The sequence below is a fragment of the Prionailurus bengalensis genome, chromosome B4, assembly GCF_016509475.1.
Source record: "Prionailurus bengalensis isolate Pbe53 chromosome B4, Fcat_Pben_1.1_paternal_pri, whole genome shotgun sequence".
NCBI lineage: Eukaryota > Metazoa > Chordata > Mammalia > Carnivora > Felidae > Prionailurus > Prionailurus bengalensis.
The window spans coordinates 35,782,264-35,804,949 of NC_057358.1; the positions used below are offsets into that span (position 1 = coordinate 35,782,264).

Sequence of the window (22,686 nt, forward strand, 5' to 3'; positions counted from 1 at the left end):
GATGCTTAACTGAGCCACCCAGGTGCCCCTTCACGTCATTTTTTAATACAGTGAATCATTTTAAAGGATGAAGCAGCCCAATTGCCACTGAATTGATCCCATAGGCCTTAATAAAGGTGGAAAGAGCATTGTCTGGAAATCAGTAGACCCACAGTCTAATCCTGTTCTATCATTGCCATTTTATTTAAAGGTACTTGATACCTTTCAGGTGCTTTACTTGCACTTTCTCATTTAATTCTCAACAACAATGCTACAAAGTAGGATTCATTAGAAACTTCATTTTATAGAAAGAAAACTGAGGTTGACATAGCTGAGCCACATTCAAACCTAGGAAGCTTATCTTTGGCATACAGGCTGCCAACCATGCTGTCCAGGGACTTTCCAACCTGGCTGCAGTTAGACTCACTTTAAGGAGATTTACCAAGGCCCAATCTGAGAGTTTGATGAACTAGTCTGGGTGAGCCCTGGCCATTGGTACTTCTTTTTAAATGCCTTCCACCAAGGCTTGAGAACTTCTTCTCTAGGCTCTCTCTAAAGTGATGTAACCTTGGGGCATCTGGGTGGCTCAGTCAGTTAAGCATCCAACTTCAGCTCAGGTCATGATCCTGCAGTCCATGAGTTCCAGCCCCCCCATTGGGCTCTGTACTGATAGGTCAGAGCCTGGAGCCTGCTTTGAATTCTGTGTCTTCCTCCCTCTCTGTCTCTCAGAAATGAATAAATGTTAAAAAAAAAAAATTAAACTGATGTAACCTCACAAAAACCATTCCTCTAGCTTAGCTTTCTTCTACACAAAGAAGAGGCTAAAACTACTTATCTTGGTGACAATTCAAGTTTGAATGCCTAGGAATTATCCCTGTCCCTCATCTATCCCTAACCTCAGGTATGAGCAAAGAGGGGGCTCCTGATATCTCCATATGTGGACTCCTAGTCAGCCTTCTCTTGGAGTTTTTAGCCCCATTGAAGGGAAATTGGGGCTATGACAAGCCAACACTATAGCTTACTTCATGAAATGCAGTGAAGGAACAAAAGTTGTATAGCTCCTTAGGAAGAATAAGAAGGAATAAATGTAACCCAATGAGTATGCCTTGCTAGCCCTACTTAAAGATGATCACTTAGCACTGGGGAAAGGGACAGAGTACAGAAGAGTCTACTGATTAGTAAACTAGCCCTTTCATAGCTGACAAGGTCTCCTCTCCCCTGCCTCAGGGTGACAAGTGTGAAGAAGTAGAGAATCCAGTTTGCCCCCTTGGGAAGGGAGACCCCAAGGAGAATAAGGGAGGGCTGATCAGGTGAAAACTATCGGTAGTTTGAGTACATACTATTCATACAGATGAATACCTGGACTAAGACTTGGTAGTCCCTAAGGAGGAAAGGATTGCCCTTGGGAGGGTCTTAGTTAGTCGGCTGTCCTCCAAGACCAGAGGGTATCAAGATGGCTTTAGGATGATGTCTACGGCCCCACTCAGACAAGTCTCTAGGGCTTCTCTAAGACCAAAAAGCTCAAACCACCCAAGAAAACTCATGGTGTAAGAATGACCAGGGCCCAGTCTCTCAATCTTAGGGCCATTCCACCCTGGTCTGAGCCTAAAGAGAAGATATACAACACCTTCATTTTGTTATACTTGGCAATTCATTTAAAGAAACTGAAGCCTTTCTTGAGCCTCCAGCATGTGCTCCCATGGCATCCCAAACCTTTTAAATAGCACCGACCACTTGATTGTCATTAGCTGTTTATGTGTCCATCTTCCCAATTAGACTAAAGTCTAGGAGGGCATGGCATGCCTGTCTTGCTCACTGTAGTATTCTCAGCTCCCAGTCCGGTGCCAGTTCCATCATAAGAGCTTACCAAATTTATTCACTGAGTGAATGAATGATTAAATGTAAAGGATATCTGACAAATGAATACAGCAATACTTCCTATCTACTTCACAGGGAAGGAGAGAGACAGAGGCTGCCCTACTTATTACAATAATTCTCCCTGTTTAGACTAATCATGGTTTATTTGGGTTAAATAAACATGCTTGTTTTCCTGACATTTTCTCATTTTCTATAAAGCCCATATAATTCTTAACAAAAGCAACTAAAACCAAACAATGGATTCAGTGTTTGCTGTTCTTTGAAAATGTATTAACATTAAAGGCCCTCAGAGGAACAACCCTGTAATAACATGAGCAAGGCTGGCTAGAGTCATGGCCACTGCTCCTAGGAGTCTCCAAAACAGCAGTGAAGGTCAAAGCCCTGCAGAAGGCCGTTTATTACCAACAGGAAATGTAGAAAATACCCTGTCCTTTAATCTTCAAATTACCTCAAGGGAAACAAAAAGCAATGCTATCATTGGGCTTTATCCACAGAGGAAGGAGAGCCTTCTTTGGACACTCAAATCCTGATTTTAAAGCCTTGTATTTTATGACTACATCAAAATACTTAAAGTGTTTCAAAGAGCTCTTTCAGGAATACTCAGAACAGTTACAAAAATAAGTGTTATTACCCCCCATTACAGACAAGAAAAACTGGTCTTGTTTCTACATGATTTCTCCTATCATCACAGAAACAGGTGAAAACCTATAGATGCTGATCCTCAATCCACAAGGCTAGTACCACTGTCAATTTACCTCTCCTCCAAAGACAGTCAATATAGAGCCTGAAAGAGCTCCAGATTCCTGCCAGTACATCAAAGTGTAGATCTGTATTTGCATTTTTTATATAGTGCTCCCTGTCCCCAAGTTCCCAAGGACATTATAGAAATAAATTAGGAGACTGGCAATGGCGATAATGTTAAAAATTAAGAATCACAACCATCAACAAACTAAAAAGGGGGAGAAGGGTCACCTGGGTGGCTCAGTCAGTTGAATGTCCGACTTCGGCTTGGGTCATGATCTCACGGTTTGTGAGTTCGAGACCCGCGTCAGGCTCTGTGCTGACAGCTCGGAGTCTGGAGTCTGCTTTGGATTCTGTGTCTCCTTTTCTCTCTACCCCTCCCCAACTCACGCTTTCTCTGTCTCTCAAAAAGTAAATAAATGTCAAAAAATTTTTAAGAAAGTAATGGCCAATGACTAAACATTGATCAAGCCCCATCTTTGTACCAAGCGCTTTATATTCTAAGCACTTCGCATGCATTATATGATTTAGTTCTCATGACAGCCTGAAGAGGTAGGCTTTATTATTGTTCTTAATTTGTAGATGAAGAAACTGAGGTCCAGAGTTTAACAGAACCCCCAAGGTTATTTTGCTAGGAGAAGATGAGGCCAAGATTTAGACCTGGGTCTCTTTGACTCTAAAGCTCATGTTCTTAATCATTACACTATATTTTTTCCAAAAAGAAAGACATTATGCCACTATGACTGAATTAAATTCTCTGTAGTTTAGGGATATTGAAGGAATCCCAAATCCCAGAAAAATCAATCAGTTAAAGTTACTCAGAAATACTTCTGGTCATTAAGGTATCCCCTAAGCACAGGGCCAAAAATATCAGTGATTTAAATGACACTAGAGTAGAAATACAGGTCAAACCCAATTACAGTGGACCTCAAGGGAGCATTCAAGCTCTTATGGTATCCTGGAACTTTATTATATTAAATACTGCTTGCTCCAACTACTAGAGGACTCACACACCCTCCTTCCCTTTCTCTAAAGTCTGGTGCTTGTCCACACATTAAATTTAACCCTTGATTATATATTATGTTTTATTGTTCACCATTTTTCCATGTATGCTTATCTTCATTTCCTCGACTAGATTTTAAGTTCCTTGAGAATAAAAACTAGGCTTCAAACTTTGTCGCCCTTTCTAATTTATTATGTGCTTACAATGTGCACAAACTGGGTGCCTACTGATGTAAGTTACTTATTGGGAAGGGTGCTTGGATGGCTCAGACGGTTAAGCATCTGTCTCTGGGTTTCAGCCCTGGTCATGGTTTCATAGTTGGTGGGTTTGAGTCCCACATTGGGCTCCATGCTATCAGCACAGAACGTGCTTGGGGTTCTCTCTCTGCCCCCAAATAAATAAACTTTTAAAAAAATCATTTCAAAAAACCAAATATACCAGAAGTCAGGAAACTTTTTCTGCAAAGGAAACAATAGTAAATATTTTAGGCTTTGCAGGTCATCTGGTTTTTGTTGCAGCTGCTCAATTCCTTTGTTCCAGGGTGAGAACAACCACAGACAATACATTGAACATGACTGTGCCCCAAATAAAACTTTATTTAGGAAACAGAGGGCCAGATTTGGCCTGTGGGCTGTAGTTTGTCAACTCAATAGAGACTACATACAATAGGCTTACGGGTCCAGGCTGGGAAATGTTTTGAAATATCAGCATTTTATCAGCAGATTCTGTACCTCCCCCTCAGGCCTCTAGCCCATTTTTTAGGGTCCTAGCTTCTGACCAAGCCAATTGTTTTTCCAAAGCCTCTTTCCTTGGATGTAAGTTTAGTTCAGCACAATATTTTGCTGTTCATTTTTCCTTTGGGGATTCATACATTAGTTTAAAAAGAAAAAAATCAATCACAAAGTGAAGAGCTGACATGGTAGGGTTGCATCAATAATAAGTAATTAGAAAACTCTTTGAATGTATTCCAGCCAGGAGTCCCTGACACTTTTTCTGACTGCTTCCTATAGGCTGCCATGTAAATCATCAAGGTAACTTGAAATATGTATTTCACCTGGATTAAAAGTCTGCAGAGAGAGGTGATCACTCCTGGCAGCAGGCGACCTAACGGGTGGCAAGGATAAACATTCATTCCTCTGAACAATGACTGCTTCCATCTGAGAACAAGAGAGCACAATGAATGAAGACACCTTTCTCTTTCTTGATTAAAACATTCAGCCCTCAGTTTTGATGTAACATTACTAAGTCCTTAATGGGCTGCTATCTTGACCTAATTTCACTGTGCACTAAACAGATTGTTCATTATCATTTCTGGGATCATCTACAGGTTTGTTGAATGGAGGTGGTTCAACAGACAGTCACGCTATCTAGAGGGGGAAGAATTCTTCTAATTCAATCACCATATTCCACGGAGAAGTTAAGTGACTTGCCTAGAACTGTGGACTCCACCCAAGTCAAATAATCCTAAAGCCATTCCTGTATGGGATTGGTACCACTATGGTGAATCAGCTAGCACCACACACACCTAGGTAATTTGAGAGGTAACTCAGTTTACTATCCTTGTCCTAATGGACAGTCCACTAGGAATCCCCCACATCCCCACTCTGTCCCAGTACAAACTGCTTTATATGAAATTGGCCACATTCAATAACAACTTCCTGAATCACATGACACAGAGCAGCCTGTGTTTGCAGAGACACAGCAGAGGGTCTATACAACTTCTATGGTCCCTTCCACCGTGCACTCTCAAAACAGGGAGATTTGTCTTTTGCCCTCTCAACTCACCCTTTCCTGAAGCCTTCTTAGCAATCAGGTGTTGAGACTCATGGACATAAGTTACCACAGTGGTTTTTGCATTTTAAGCCTATAATCTCTTTGTGTGGAATTCAAGGCACTTCCTCATGTTTTAGTATGTTCTGGGCATTGAGAAGTAGCTGAAAATATGTTGTTATTATAGAGGTCCTCTAAGCCCACTAAGCCTGACCCCTGACAATGAGACAAAATGAATAGGTTTAGTAGGACTGACAGAGAGACTCAAGGCAAAGTGAGATTAGAAGAGAATGTGCATGCGTGGTCTCCCCACACCAAAGAGCTCCAATTACCCCATGTCCACTCCAGGTCAGGTTAACAGAGGCTTAATCCTGTCAGTGGCTGGGCCCTGAATGGAGAAATTCTGATCTTTTTTACAGGCTCAAGCAAAGGTTCACCCAACAAGTCCCTTCCTTCCCCACATCTGCCCCTTCTCTTCTGTTCCAAGGCCTTCTGATGGCTGTTTCACATCTTAACTGCTTTGCAATCTCATGGAACACATACCTATATCTCCTGTATTATTTCTTCCTCTTTTTGTGAAGTTTCTGATAAGTATGTTTTAGCTCAGATTCTCCATCTTGTAAAAATCCTAGGACTGAACTGTCTGTGGAACTAATGAGCTCCTTGTCACACAAAACTTTGTTGAGATGAACTGAGCATTGACTAGGTAATTGGACAAGAAGGATCCTTCTGGGCTTCTATTATAAATAGTAATAGCAATGAAGAAAATAATACTAATGATAGTACAGTTATAATAATCATAATCATAATAGCTTTTTTCATTTGCAGAACATTTTATAGATTGCAAATCTTTTTCAAGTACTCTTTCTAACTTGATCTCATTTACTCTATAAAATTGGTAGGGTGGATATTATTTAGGATCCCTAAGTTACAGGTGAGGTCACTTGCTGAAGGTGACTGATAAAAAGAGGTTAAAGTAATTTCCCTTTCCAAAGGGTGCCTATTCCACTATGTACTGCTGCCTGAAAAAGAAAGGAACCTTGCGCTGAAAACAATTGATAACACAGCTTCAAACCATTCCCTCCACTAGGAGAAAGAGGGCATTCATTAATTCTTTACTTCTATCATCATTTAGTACAAAATTCCTGGCAAAAAGGATGGTTTGTACAGGCAGCACAAGCAGAACATTAGAATTTGTTTAAATCATTTTAGAATCACAAACTCTTAGGGAGTATCCTGGAAACTCCTCTTTCCCCTCCATTCCAACACATTCTACACTAGGACAAATGCAAAACTTAGAGGTTTTTACATAATAAAGAAAAGAGTACTAATAAAGTAGACTGTGTATTTCTGTCTCTAGATTATTATGCCCTAAAAAGTCAATTTATATTTGTTTACAAGTATTCATACATAGCTACAAAACCAAACATTTTTCAGTTATATCCCTATTTTCAAACAAGTTAAACATATTCTGTTCCTGAAATTACCTTTATGGATTAGGTAGTGAATTCTATCTTAGTCGTTGCAATGGTATAAAACTCACAGACCTGGACATTATTTATCATACTACAAACTTGTTTTAAATTGTGGTGTACAAATTTAAATACCAAGTGTTAGCATATGTTTTATCTCATAATGACAGTTATAAAATAATCATGAAACCCCAAAGTTACCAATAGATGTTCAAGGTATCATAATGAGGCTTCTGGAAACACAGTGGAAGTATGCCAGCAGTGTGGAAGCCAATGGAAGTTGAAGTGATAGGGATTAAAAAAGAATTTGCCTATTGTAAATGGTCTTTTTACTAACATAGAGCCTGCAATTTAGTATATTTGGATAAGTAATGACCTGTTTTACACAGGTTATTCAAATAGAAATTAGGTAGAAGTCTGTCTTTATCCTAGAAGGCTAGAGCTTAAAGAGTTTGGAGAAAAATAATTTTATTTATTTAAATGTTTATTCAGTTTTGAGAGAGGATGAGCGGGGAAGGGGCAGAGAGAGACAGGGATAGAGGATCTGAAGTGGGCTCCACGATGACAGCAGAGAGCTTGATATGGGGCTCAAACTCATAAATGTGAGATCATGACCTGAGCATAAGTCAGACACTGAACCAACTGAGCTACCCAGGTGCCCTGAGAAAAGCAATCTTAAAAAACAGAACAAAGTTCTGTGGGCCAGGAGATGAACAATATGGCAATGCTGAAGTCATTGCGACATTATTTTTTTTCTGAGTGTTATTTCTAATCCTCAAGGTTTTTCCCCTTTTCTTTTTCTTTTTTTCTTACACTATGTAAAGTTTTTTTTTTTTAAAGATTCAATTTTTTCAATCTTCCTCAGAATGTAAACTCTGAAAGATCAGGACTTAATATATTTGGTTCTTTTATCCCAACTCAGATTCCAGTATTCTATAAGTCAAGAGCTCTTAAAAGAAAAAAAAAAGACATTTAATAAGTAAATTTAAGCATCTCATGGTTTAGTTCAATAGAGTGAGCATTTACTAAGTTTCTATTCACAAGGCATTGGACCAACTGCTAGGGAGACAACTAGGGTGTATCTGTGTTCCCTGAAATATTGGGAAAGGTAGACTTTGCCCACTGGCCTCAAGATACAAAGGCAAATTTCTTTATAAAAGAAATGTTAAACATTTACTAAAAGATTTTAACAAAAAGGTACATCCAGTTATACATAATCAAACTGACGAACGTTCATCTTCTCTCAAGGTTTAAAGACCAAATCCTTATCACAGACTTTGTAAATGCCTACTGATGTCATCAGAAAAGACCTCAAGTACTGAGAAGCTGTCCAACTTGTGGTAGTAGATATATGTTTTCTAAACTTCTATTTCTTGCTTGAAAGCTCAAAAATTATCATTGGCAACAATAATTGTCCTTGTTTTCCTGAAAGTGACAGATGCATGTTATTTATTTTTGAAAAAATGTCTATCAAATATGTCTGAATAACCATAGTTTGCCCATCTTTCTTTCAAGTAAAAATAGTGTTCTATGAAAATAAAAATAAAAATATACTAACTCGGCTTTTAACTCAAGCACAGAAGTGTTTTCATGGAGACAAATATACAGTACTCTCATATTCAGCACATGTGCTTTGAACATACTTCTTTCTTATTTTTTCACACAGAATTTAAAAAGTGAACCAAAGAGTTAGACTCTAATAAAGTCAATAGTTTTTACTGCTTTATTGAGAACACTCTTAAGTGACACTAGCTTTTACAGTGTGGTACCGCCGCCTTGATTCTTCCTAAGACACCTGCACTTTTACCGCCATGGTTTTTGCACCATTGGTGCAAATGTCAGCACAGTGAAAGAGGCAAATATATATTAGCATAGCCATGAAAATGGCTCCGACCTGGCCAATTACTGAAAGGGTCTCAGGAACTACCAGGGGGTTTGAGAACCACACTTTGAGAAGCTGTAGGTGTCAGCGCCTACAGAAATCACAGTTCTGTTTCTCCTCAGTTATTAATGCTTGAGGCTTGAAGCTTATTATTATAGATTTGATCACTGAGCGTCAAAGAAAATACATGCCAAGACGTCGAACACATCCAAGAGATACACCCTATTGCGCGTGCAGCTCCAAGGCTCACAGAAGAAGAAAACAGCTCTTGGGGAGGGGGTACTGGATTCAGACCTCCAGCCTGGGCTTGCCGTTGCCAGTGGCAACGATCGTCGCCGGCGGGAGTGCGGCCATCGATTAGTAATGTCTTGCGTCCGTCACAGGAGGTGGGGGCATGGCTGGAGAAGGAAGGCCTCCCTGGACTTGCGGTCGCCGCGTGTTTTCGGTTGCGAGGTGGCTCGCTCGTTCTGCGATCTATTGAGAGTGGCTTCCGACAGCTCGGGGTTGATGTCGGGGAGGGAGGGAAGATGGCGGCCGTGGCAGCGGGCGGCCTGGTGGGAAAGGGGCGCGACATCAGCCTGGCGGCCCTGCAGCGCCACGACCCCTATATCAACCGCATCGTGGACGTAGCCAGCCAGGTGGCTCTGTACACTTTCGGCCATCGGGCCAACGAGTGGGTGCGTGCGGACGCGACGGGGCCGTGCAGGCAGGGATAGGGTGGGGACGGGGTGGTCAGACTCGGGGCTCCAGAACCCGGTGAGGGGGACCAGACGCTGACGCCCTGGAGGTGGATGGAGGTGGATGGTGGTGGATCGCGGCCTGAGGCCGAAGCTGTGGCAGTTGGACTCCTGGGCCGAGGGTTTTGGGGGAGAGGGAGGCCGCTCTGAGAAGCCACCTGAAGTTGGGGAAAAGACTGAAATATCTACGATACCCCACGTGGGCAGACCAGACCGATCAGGGACGGGACCCTGAGAGCTGAAGGAAGGAGGGGGCCCTGATGCTTCGAGGCCGGAAGACTGATGTACTACGAGAAAGTAAAGCAGGGTTCTGTTACAGTAAAACGTGGCTGTAGGGGAGGCAGAGTTAGGGGACGGATGGACAAACCGAGTTCTGGTTCTGGAACACCTGTCTTAGATGGGACGAAGAGAAGTGAAACCTTGGTAGAAGTTGTGAACTCAGGGAATACACCAAGAAAAGAGCAAGCATCGGGAGATCAAGGGCAAAATGGGGCTGGGTCTAACACTTCGAAGGAGGCTGACGCTCTTGGGATAATCATTACACCACAGCCTACCAAGACCAAAATGGGTTTAAAATCTGAGTCCGTTTGGGAGCTGAATTATTATAGTGCACTTTTCAAAGCAAAACCCCGGTAAATAGCAGTGGGATGAAATTTAATTTTCCTCACAATTAGAATGGGGTAGGAGCACAAGACACTTGAGTCCTGTTGCAGGAATTACTGCGTGTGATTCTGTAAACCCACCCACTTGAATATAGAGATGTGATTTTTCTCTTTTCCTCATATTGATTTTTGTCCCAAATAATATTAATCCATCCATTATATAGCCATCCATCATTTTTAAATAAGTTAGAAAACAGTATAAAGAATAAGGCCTAGATTAATGGATTTCAGGTGATTTTTTAAATGTATTCTCCAAGACATCAAAATTCAAGCAAGGAAAACATGCATGTTGAACAAATTCACATATTTTTTAACATTTGCATTTGTAAATGTACATAGCCTCCTTATCTCTAGTGTGGATCTTGAGCAGTCTGTAATAAAAATTCACCTGAAAATCATTAACAAAAGTAAAAAGATTAAAAAGGAGACCCAAAAATGGGGGAGAAGAGAATAGCTTTGCCTGAAGTTCTTAACTGAGGAAATTTACTGGAATGGAGCAAGGAATTTAGGTCTGTACTCCTAGTAATCATGCAAAAAAGGAAAATGGGAGAGCTCTTTAATATTCATTGCTCTGTAATAGAAAGTATGCCACTTGGTCAGGAGAGAGGTTATTTCTTCCTAATTTTCAGGAGAATTTGTCACCTGGGTCTTTATTTAAAGGACATTAAGCAATGTACTGGATAATTTCATCAATGACAATTTAGAAAACATACAAGGATATTCTACACCTGTATTGCTATTATACTGCTCTAGTAAAAAAAAAAAAAAAAAAAAAAAAAGGCCGAAGGCATGTGTTAATTCTATCAAGGTAATTTTGTAGTAGATAAGGACAGAGGATGTATAGTCCTGTGAACTGACTGGACAGTGGGATTAGAGTCTGGAGAATCTTGAGATATTGTTAACATGTAGAGGAGAACATTAATCATGGAAAACAATTGTCCCCTATATAGGCTTTTGACAGGATCTGTGTGATAGATACCTGTTAAAATAGTTACAGAGGTTTATTAGATAGCCAGTGAAGTCCTTCTAAAGCCTCATCAAAAGGCAGAAGTGACACAGTGCATTATTTACAGGAGTTATGTTTTCCTGCTTCCTGGACTTGTTGCCTTCAGACGGGGCATATTTCATTCAGTAAAAGGTCATTCTTTCAAAGTACTGATCTTCAAGGCTGTGGTAGCCGGAAAAAAGAGACCTAGTTCAGATGCAGAGCAGTTGCTGAGGGTAAATGGTTTGTCACCACTCTCTTCATATGCCATCACTTGGCCTCAGGATGGGACCCTTTTGAATATAAACCCAATAAAAGTTTAACGAACAGTCTTGAGATTGGAGGTGAAAGTATATGCAAGAAAGCAGATGGGATGTAACGGAGGAGAATTCTTACTACACTGTAATAGATGAAGAATGACTTCACGCATTCAGAGCAGGAGGTATTAGTAATAAAGGGTAGATAGAAAATGAGGTACTTGAAGGAAGGATTAAGAAAGATTATGTCATGACTGGGATGGGAATTTTAGAGCTGGAACTACTTCCCATTATCTGGAAAGACTGCTTCCCCCAAATTCCTATGTGTCAGTTGAAGAGTATAACCTTATTTATTTTCATGTCAGTCCTCAGAGCAGTGGTTTGTAACTAGTTTTGACTTTGTCTCCAGGGAACTTGTTGCTGGCATCCAAAGGATGGAGGCAAGAGCTGCTGCTAAATACCCTGCGCACAGGACAAGCCCCTGTGACAAAGATTTATCTGGCCCCAGATGTTGAAAGTGCTGAGTTTGAGAAATTGCTTCAGAGTAACTTTTGTCCTCTTGTTTCTAGCTAGTGGTTTTCTATGTTTTCTATGTATCGAAATCACTTGGAGTTTTAAATGGTGTAACCTGCCAGATCAAAATCTCTGGGTGTGAAGTCCAGGCATTTGCTATTTGTTAAAAGCTTCACAGTTGACTTAGGTGCTACATGCATGACTGAGAGAGACCGATTTATGAGGATAAATGGAGACCTACTTTTTCATTATATTAACATAGATAATCAGTAATGCAGAGATTGCTTTGGGTTGTTTCAAAAGTGCCAAATACTATGCCAAGTCCCAATAATTTGCCAGCTAGCACTGTTTTATATTCCATTTTATTATTTTAAATTTTGAACTGCTTAGTTTTTTTAATACATGTTAGATTTTATAATGAAGTGTAATATTAAACCATTAAATTGTACTTTTAAAATTTTAGCTAAAATTCCCTAGAACTATAAACTAATGATTTAACATAGAAGTCCTCCTTGCCTGGAGGAGCTAAGGAGGACCTAATAAAATCTTGTTCTAACTATACCCCAGAACCTCAACCCTGGGCTTTGCCCAGGGGGGAAAAAAATCTGGTTACCCTTGGATAACTCTGGAGGCACCAGGAAAATGCATGCATGAATTAGAGCTGTTCAGCTATGATAGATCAGAATTTACATTAACAAAGTCCTTTTTATCCAGTTGTAACAGAGCACTTAAAATATGTTTTCTCAAAAAAATATGTGTTTTCCATCAAGATCTGAGTGGTATAGACTGGTTCTATCTTTTCAGTGGAGAAACTAGCTAAGAATAAAGAATAAACTAGCTAGCCCAGTGTGACCTGGAAAGAACCCTACTCTGAGTATTCATAATCAGGATTTAAGAAATCCCTTATACACTTTAATTCAATGCCGATGACAGTGCTCATGGTGGGCAGTGGACACAGTGGATTTTGTTTGGTGCAGACTTACCTAGTTACTTGGGTCTGGATCCCAAGGAAAATTCCAAAGCTGTTGCCTGATGATGTTCATTATACAGGGAGACCAGACCGGTGGTATTGGGGTGTGGAAGTATGGCCCCTAGCCATTCACAGAGAATTTCTAACTTTTTAAGGACCTGTTGCAATTGAAGATGGCCACAAATTCTTCAACACTTTATCAAGAGGGGGTCCATTACCTTGAGGACCCTATGCTAAGTGAAATAAGTCAGAGAAAGAAATAACCAATACCATATGATTTCACTTATATGTGGAATAAAAAAAATTCCTTATTACCAGTTGGAGAATAATTTCAGAAGAAACATGCCTTTTATATTTCTGATTCTGGATTTTCAAAACTAAAATTGGGCATTAAAGTATTTTTTATTTTTATTTTTTTCAAGAAAAGGTAATTTCTATTACTACTTAATGGAGGAAGAAAGGAAACAAGTCAAAAGCTTTTAGCTTTATGTGTACCAATCCATAGAAACATCCTGGTTTGGATCACTAAGATGAAACAGTCCAAGGTCAAATACTGGAAGACAGAAAAGTGTTTTGGCCTTGCAGCAAGTGCCCCTAGCAATACATATAGGCTCTTAGTCTAGTTTCTTCACCAGTACATATCTCAATTTCAGTTTCTTATAAATGTAATAATACGAAAAATTTAATCTCTACAACTTCTTCTTTTTTTTTTAATGTTTATTTTTGAGAGACAGACAGAGTGTGAGTGGGGAAGGGGCAGAGAGAGAGAGACACACACACACACACAGAATCTGAAACAGGCTCCAGGCTCTGAGCTGTCCACACAGCCCGATGCGGGGCTCGAACTCACTAACCAGGGATCATGACCTGAAGCAAAGTCAGATGCTTAACTGATTGAGCCACCCAGGTGCCCCAATATTTACAAATTATTCTTAAAGTCTCTGTGGAATAGTAAATACTTGCTGACTGTACCAGTTGAACTTTAGGAATGCCCACAAATTTTTAGACTGTTTGGGTAGTATTTATTGTTCTATGGTAGCCATTTTCTCAATGATTAATATTGTGGCAGTTTAAGTAATTCTTAGACGTGCACCCAGGATATAGATTTCTCAACAGATAGGAATTAACCATGTTTGTTTACACAAGGAAAGGTAAGTAATAATGTTTCTGTATCTTTTTTTTTTAATTTTGACTCAGTATTTTTCAAAGCACAGTGGCAAAAGACCACATTTGAGAAATAAGGATATTTTTCACAGTACACTGAAGTGATTTATATGAACTTTATAATAAATCCAGTTTAAGGATGAACTCTTTCTTACCAATGTTTATGTATTAGAGAAAAGACTGACTAAAGTTGCTTTCACTGTTCTAAGTTATTTCTAATTGTATATTCTATAATAATGAGGATTACAATTCTTGTTAAGTAATTTACTCTTAATATCCATTTGCTCTTAAAAAACAATGTTTGGTGATGTTTGATATAATTTGGGGCATAGTGGATTTTGATTTCACGACTCCTGATATAGTTCTATGGGCAGAGAATATGTTACTGAACTAAGGCAGTGGTTTTCACAAAGCGTGAGTGCATCAGAGTCACCTGACAGCTTAATAAAAAAGGGTGCTAGGTAGCACCCCAGCATCTGATTCAATAGGCCTGGGGAGGGGCCTAATAATTTGCATTTCTAATAAGTTCCCAGGCGATGCTGATACTGTTGATGTGGGAGCCATACTTTTAAGACCCACCGAACTAAGGTGACCAAGAAAATTGTTGAAATCACTTGAGCTTGTGAGAGGATCATGCTTCCAATGTTTTATGTGCCTTTATATATTTTTTTAACGTTTTATTTATTTTTGAGACAGAGAGAGACAGAGCATGAACAGGGGAGGGTGAGAGAGAGAGGGAGACACAGAATCTGAAACACGCTCCAGGCTCTGAGCTGTCAGCACAGAACCCGACACGGGGCTCAAACTCACAGACCGTGGGATCATGACCTGAGCCGAAGTCGGACGCCCAACTGACTGAGCCACCCAGGTGCCCCTTATGTGCCTTTAAAAAAGGCATGTAGGGCACCTGGCTGGCTCAGTCGGTAGAACATGTGACTCTTATTCTCAGGGTTGCAAGTTTGAGTCCCATGTTGGGTGTAGAGATTATTTAAAAATATATCTTTAAAAAATTACCACTTGATATTATATACCCTTGTTCTTAAAGAGTATATTTCTCCCACAACTACAGTGTACTTAAATTTCAAATGATTTTGATAATAGAGATTAATAGTAAAATATTAGGTTAAATGGAATGCTGAAACTAAAACATGTAAATAACAAAAGTACCTTTGAAATTCTGAATTATAACTTGTTTACTGTTAAAACTTATTATGCATTATATTGACGAACATTTTCATCATGGCCTGGGCCCCTGTCTTCAGAGAGATGGAAGAGAGCCTTTCCAAATGAACTGAAATAAGTTGAACACTTTCACTTTACCACTTAACTAGCTTCTGTGACATTTCTTGAGTCCTAGCCTGGCAATGTTTCTAACTTGATTTCAAAGATCCAAACTAGACTCTAAATATTCCACACCACGTTGGTGATTAATTTTTCTGAAAACTACAGCATTGTTCCACTCTTCTATGTTGTAGTCAAAGTAGAGTTATTATTGGCAGATCATCTCTCCTAGGTGACAGGATATGGCAAGAGATAATGAACCCAGAAAATAGAAGCGTAATGAAAGGCAGACATGAGTGATTTGCGCAGCTTGGCATATACTCCGCTCACAGGATAGAGAAAGCAGCACACTTTTAGTCTCCTCTTTCAAATGAAATCCATGGAGCAAATTTTTGTATTGTTTTAGCCAGAGGTGTGTTGCTGTCCCTGTCTTTGGTGAAAAGAGATAATGACAGTTTATTTTGTAAACGACAAAAGGAGAATGGATGCTTCCCGATCGAATCAGCAGGGCTACTGCCAGGCTGAGACAGTACTGCTTTCCTCCTTGTCCTAGGAATATTACATAGATTGGCCCTACTTGAAATGGAATGTTCTCTAGCTTCTGTGAAAGTTACTATTAATGAAGAAAAATATATATATTTTGCTGTGTTTTTTTTTTTAGGAAAAGACTGATGTGGAAGGAACTTTATTTGTTTACACAAGGTAAGAAAATTTTACTTTTACAAAGAAACTGACAGTCTTTGAAAGAATATGTTGACTCCATTGTGTCCTTCTTCCTCAAATGTAGTTTTATTTCAAAAAGAAGAAAAAAACCTGAATCTTAGTTTGAAGTTATTAGTTGATATAAAGAAGAGAATACTGAGTAATGTCACCTGGTTGCATGTGAGGAATACTAATTGCAGAATGTAACTTAAACTCCAATACAGACAAACTTAAATCTTGGTATTCTTTTATATATATATGTATATATATACATATATATATTTTTTAAGTTTATTTAAAGAGAGACAGAGACAACATGAGTGGGGAAGGGGCAGAGAGAGACGGAGAGAGAATTCTAAGCACTGCCTGTGCAGACCCCGATGTGCGGCTTGAACTCACTAAACCATGAGATCATGACCTGAGCTGAAATCAAGAGTCGGATGCTTAAGGGGCGCCTGGGTGGCGCAGTCGGTTAAGTGTCCGACTTCAGCCAGGTCACGATCTCGCGGTCCGGGAGTTCGAGCCCCGCGTCAGGCTCTGGGCTGATGGCTCAGAGGCTGGAGCCTGTTTCCGATTCTGTGTCTCCCTCTCTCTCTGCCCCTCCCCCATTCATGCTCTGTCTCTCTCTGTCCCAAAAATAAATAAACGTTTAAAAAAAAAAAAAAATTAAAAAAAAAAAAAAAAAGAGTCGGATGCTTAATCGACTAAGCCAGCCAGGTGCCCCTTTGCATTCTTTTAAAAATAGTATTAAGTATTTATCCTTTAATTCAAATTAGTGGTACAAGGTCCTTGAATATAATGCATTGGCAAGGAGAGAAGTACACTATTAAGAATATCAGATTATTTAATCATTATTTGGAAAAAGGTTTTATTGGTCACCTCACCACCCACCCACCTTTGACTCTTTAAAGAAATATGCACCAAAATTAAAGATGTCTTTGAGTCTTCCATTATATAGTTAATAGAATGTGTTTCAGGATAGATTTAATAAACTCAAGTTTTTTGTCATTTGTATCAGAAATTGTTAACATCATATATGGGCACGGGTACATGTAGTATGTATATTGTTTTAATAGCTAAATGTCTTATTCATATAAAATGTCATAGCTAAGGCCCATCATTGTCAGTGGGAGGACAAAGATAAAATACAAAGGCCTAGTACAAACCCTCTTAGAGCAAAGTTTCTTTTTTTTTTTTGATATTTATATATTAAGTATCTTTTTTTTTTAATTTTTTTTAATGTTTGTTTATTTTTGACAGAGAGAGAGACAGAGCATGAGCAGGGGAGGGGTAGAGAGAGAGGGAGACACAGAATCTGAAGCAGGCTCCAGGCTCTGAGCTGTCAGCACAGAGCGTGCTGCGGGGCTCGAACTCACAGACTGTGAGATCATGACCTGAGCTGAAGTCAGACGCTCAACCGACTGAGCCACCCAGGTGCCCCTAAGTATCTATTTTTGAGAGAGAGAAACAGCACAAGCTGGGAAAGGGGAGACAGGACCTGAAGCAGGCTCAGCACTAACAGCAGAGAGCCTGACACTGGCCTCAAACTCACAAACCATAAGATTATGACCTGAGCCAAAGTCAGGCGCTTAACCAACTAAACCACCCAGGTGCCCCGAGAGCAAACAGTTTCACTGGGGAGATAGAAAATGCATACACACACACACACACACACACACACACACACACAGAGACACACACAAAAGTATATATTTTTTACACATTCACATTTAAAGATACCCCCCCCCCCAAATAAACATAAACCCCAATACAGATAGCCTATCCTCAGGGCCAGTTGATAGGTTATAAGCAATGAATAGGCTGCTGTGATTCTGGAAGGCATTTTAGAATTGTTGAGTCTCAAGTAGGCCTTAGGAATAAGGTAGTACTTGACTTGCGTAGAGGAGAGGGAAGGGCTGTCTCAACAGGAAGAATTTTGGAAGCCGAGGCATAGAGCCCAGCGTGGTGAAGGAACAGTAAGGAAAATGACTTTTGGCTGCAGAGAGTTTTTACTGGTTTATGTTAGTTAGGAGACAGTGAGGGTGAAGAGATTTTGCTGGCTTAGAATGTCAGACTATGGATTTTGACATTTATTTTCTTAGCAGTAGGGAGTCTTTGAAGGTTTATGACCAGGGAAGTAATAGAGTTCCGGCAAAATGTGTGGGGTAAGTCAGTACATTAGCATTATGAAGATGCACTGATTCCAGAAGTTGGAGTTAGGACATTGGACAGATTATTGCAGTGGAGTAGATATGAGATGAGGAGGGGAGGGACTAAAATGGTAGGAGTGGAGCTGGAGAAGATTTCTTGAAACATTGCACATATAGAAGGAGTGATGAAATTTTTAAAATAAATTTAAAAAATGGAAGTTTTGAAAGGGAAGACTGAAAAACTGACAGAACCAGGAGCAGAATGGAAAGACAGGAGGTCGAGAATCTGGGCTGAAAATAATTTTATTTTGAAATAATGATTTTGGAATGATAGCAGGGCATTCAGGTGGAGATGCCCGGTCCCGGTCAGGGATGGAGATACAGAGTTTGGAGTTATCTGCCTTAATTTGGTCATTGAAGCCATGAGAGAATGAGTGTTCTCTGAAGGACAGGAAAGTGACAAAAGCTAATGGTCAAGTTTTAGGGCCCCAGAGAGATCGAGAAGAGCCAGCCGTACAAATACAAGCAAAATGAGAATGGTACAGAGGCCAGATGCGGGCACCATGCAGGAATGGTGGAAGAGTGTGCAGGTGCAGGTGCAGGCGGAGGCCATAGTGGGAGTGGAAACAAAGGAATGGATGAGCAAGGTAAGGAGGAGGTCCAGTTTCTTCAAGGTTTCAGAAAAGTGGGAGTGCCCAAGAGCCTTGGCTATTTCAGTTTACATTCCAGAGTACCAGAGCATACCACCAAGTGAGTGTCTTCAGTAGAGTGTAGATTACTCTTGAGAATTCTGAAGTGTGGAAAGAAAACCAAACGGTTGAACTCTGATATATGCTAAGCACACACATGACACATTCTCATTCATTTTTCACATGTATTAATCTTTTGAGAAGTGAAAGAAAAGATGTGTTCATATACATTAATGATTTATTTTAGGGATTTTTAGTAGGGTCTCTCTCTCTCGTCTGCAGAAGATTAACAAATTATACATTTTTGTACCCCCCAAAAATGTAGATTTTGCATTCTCAAGTATTTCTTAATATACTCTGAGTTCCAAATGGAGCTGTCAGTTAAACCATTAAGTTGAGAAACAACTCTTTCCCTGTTCCTTAATCTCTTCCCCAAATCTAACTCCTCAACAATAGGAGCTTCTCCCATCTCTCTCCTCTCCCCCCCCCCCCCCCCGCCGCTAGGGGGGAGGTGCGCCAACCCCCCTTCATTCCCCCCCGCCGACCAGATAGATGTCAGATTCTAGCATGTTGAGGTCTTTTCTCAGTAGAGAATGACAGAAAGCTCATAAAAGTCAGAAGGGAGTGTTTAGTACAGGTAATGGAGCTGCTGGTGATAATATTTTGACTTCTGTTACGGATATTGCTTTAAAGCAACTGGCACATTTATCCCCTGAGCCTATTTTATAAATTATGAGATGATATAATAACCATACTATTACAGAGGTGAGGTCCTATTGTGATAATGAAATACTTGAAGAATCAAATTCTGATTCTGTATAAAAACACCTAAAACACTTAAAAAATTATTTCTTTATTTCCTCCCATGGCTTGCTTTCTGTGATAGAGAGTTCATAGAGACACCCACTGGTGATTTTTGAGCTTGACACTTCCAAAGGACCCTCTGTCAGAGATCTCTGGAACTCACTTTTCATACTTTCTGAGAATTTAAGTTGAAATGATTGTCATGATTATTTCTAGTATTGGTTATATGCCCACCTCTGCTTTACCTCTTTGTAAAATAAGTTACACAATGATTGCCTTCCATCAACTTTAAAATTGGAAGTCTCAAAAGAAAATTCTGTAGGTGGTACTGTAGCTTTATTTTACTTCTTTATTAGCATTAAATGGCTAAGGTGAAATAAAATTAAAACATGAACACCTTTTCTTCCTATTGCTCACAACATTTCTGTGGGTTTGTTACCCTGCTGCCCTAGTTTCAAGTAAATAAATGAATTCTGCTTGCTTCATTTTCAGCATAGAAGCATTTGGTGTTTCATTTGTCACCAGAAGTTGCACAGTTGGATTACTATATGGCTGTCACCCAAGAGTAGACAAATGCACATGTAGTTGGTAGAGTTCTACTTGGTGTAAAATTTGGGCTCTTTCTGCCTGACAGAGTAGGTACTGACAGTTTATTCAATGAAACAAAAAATAAAAATCACTAAATGCCACATTTTTATGGAGAAAAACTTTTATACTAGTTTATCTGTGAAGCTGTTTGCTTACTTCTGTAATGTTTTAATTGTACTGAATCTCTTTACAAGTTTGTTGACCAGAGTGAGTGGCATCATTTCTCTAAATTTCAAACTGACACTAACATTTTCTATGAAAAATTTCTTCATAATGATTGTGATGTACATTCTCTATTAACTATCAAGATTCTTCAAGAGTGTGTCTGTAATTTTTTAAAGTGGTTAATATTCCTGCCTTAAAGGAATTTACAACCTAGATAGGGAAACAAGATATCTCTACACACATAGCTAAATGAGTAGGACTTGATTTTGCCAAAGGAACAGCAATGGCAGTCATGCTGTATGTGTTACATATGAAGTGGTGCATAAATTAGTACATTAATTCTATTAGTCAATAGTAAAGAATCATTGCTTTAGGAGCACCTGGGTGACTCAGTTGGTTATGTGTCCGACTCTTCATTTTGGCTTGGGTCATGGGATCGAAACCCACATCGGGCTCCATGCTGAGCATGGAACCTGCTTGGAATTCTCTCTCTCTCTCTCTCTCTCTCTCTCTCTGCTCCTCTCCCCTGCTAGCTCTCTCTCTCTGTCTCTCTGTTTCTCTCACTCTCTCTCCCTCTCAAAATAAATAAATAAACATTAAAAAAACAGAAACCTTAAAAAAAAAAGAATCATTGCTTTGTATGTGTACAGTCTGCTTGCACAAAGCTGTATATATATATATATGCAAAAAGGTTGAGAGACATTCAAATACTAGTTCTACTAAAAGTGTACTTCCGTTGAATAACTTGTCTTTTGATATCCTCCCCACCCCTTGTGATTTTTAGGTCTGCTTCTCCAAAGCATGGGTTCACCATTATGAATAGGTTGAGCATGGAAAACAGGACAGAACCCATTACTAAAGACCTGGATTTCCAGCTCCAGGACCCTTTCCTTCTCTACAGAAATGCCAGATGTGAGTCTTTCTTAATGCATTTGGTAGTTTTATTTCTGCAGTTTGGCCAAGTGTTTTAAATTGTACAGTGGATGTGTTTGTGTTTGTGTTTAGTATCAGCATCAGTTAGCTTGGGAAATGCATGTCCCGTTGAGAGGGAATATCTTCTTCCTTGAGAAAGTTTAAATGAAAACAATGTGATATGATGATGGAAGTATTTGAACCCTGTCTTTTGCAGCTAGACCACTTTGTAGTAGAACCCACTGGAGATTTTAAGCCTGAGCAGGGCTAGGTGAGGTGAATTCTTGGTCAGGAGACTGTAGAGGGGCAGACACATAGGCAGTGTACAGATACAGAATTAGTGATTCAGCTAGTGGCACTTTTTCCTTATGTATCACTTGACTGAACATCCTAACAGGATGTTTGAGGGAGAGGGCCTATATTCTAGAATTGCCATCTTTTGAACATATAGTAAATGAAAAACCAAAGCCAAAAGAGTTTTGCTCATTACTAATTTCATAACACTTTATAATGTTCAACGTTACATAACACTTTGTGGTATTAGATAACTAACTAGGCCTTGTCTGATTTGAAATGAGGTAGCAATGACCTATCCGATATTCTCTCTCCATTTTACTCTTATATCTTATCTGACCATTTGTGTTGAACTATTGGGCAGCCCAGAGAAGAATGATGAAAAGTATATAAACTGCAGGAACATCTCCATACACAGAAAATGAGAGCATCCTTAAATATAAATTGTATGTGCATGCACATGATCTGTGCTTTGTGCATAACTTGCAGAAAGACTTTGCAGTTAGGAAATGTTTTCCATACGTTTGCCACCTTGCTTTTGAGGTCAAGGTACAAGAAGTTGCTGACTGTACACTCTTCAGTGTAATTTTAATAATGAGTGTAATGCAAATAATATTTAATGTTTTAACTTCAGTGAATTGTTTTGAAATATAGTATTTTAACTTATATTCACATATAATTAAGTTGTCATGAAAGGTGGTCATCTATTATTTAGAGAATACAGTTAAATTCTTATGAGAAAAAAAGCCATTAAAACTGTAACATGAGTTACCAATGGTAAGTCCTGTGAAGTAAAAAATTTAGTAATATAGGGAAAATTTTGTTCTTTACTCCTATTTCTTTGGTGGGAGTGTAGTTAAGTCAATTGTAGCTTATAGGTATTTGAATTATTTGTATGCTTAGAGTTCTGTCAGGTTTTACTTTTTTAGATTATTAGATTCTATGCCAAATTAATATACAATTAAAATCCTAATAAAATAACCATAACCACAAAAATAAATATAAATGACTTTAGTGATTTATAATAATCCTTTCTGATTGCTCTTACTTGGGATAAATACTTGGTCTAGTCAGTATAGATGGTATTT

General features: G+C 39.3%; 2 protein-coding genes across 2 annotated transcripts in view; one reads left to right on the forward strand and one right to left on the reverse strand.

The window, feature by feature from the left end:
* Window positions 1-22,686, reverse strand: part of CACNA1C (calcium voltage-gated channel subunit alpha1 C) — a 760,549-nt gene that overhangs the window by 712,781 nt on the left and 25,082 nt on the right. The gene's annotated exons all lie outside the window — the stretch shown is intronic.
* Window positions 9,009-22,686, forward strand: part of DCP1B (decapping mRNA 1B) — a 60,595-nt gene continuing 46,917 nt past the window's right edge. The window contains exons 1-3 of the mRNA XM_043563310.1: window positions 9,009-9,402; window positions 15,956-15,996; window positions 21,177-21,304. Of these exons, the coding sequence (XP_043419245.1) occupies window positions 9,253-9,402; window positions 15,956-15,996; window positions 21,177-21,304 (319 nt within the window). The 5' untranslated portion in view covers window positions 9,009-9,252. The remainder of the gene's footprint in view (window positions 9,403-15,955; window positions 15,997-21,176; window positions 21,305-22,686) is intronic.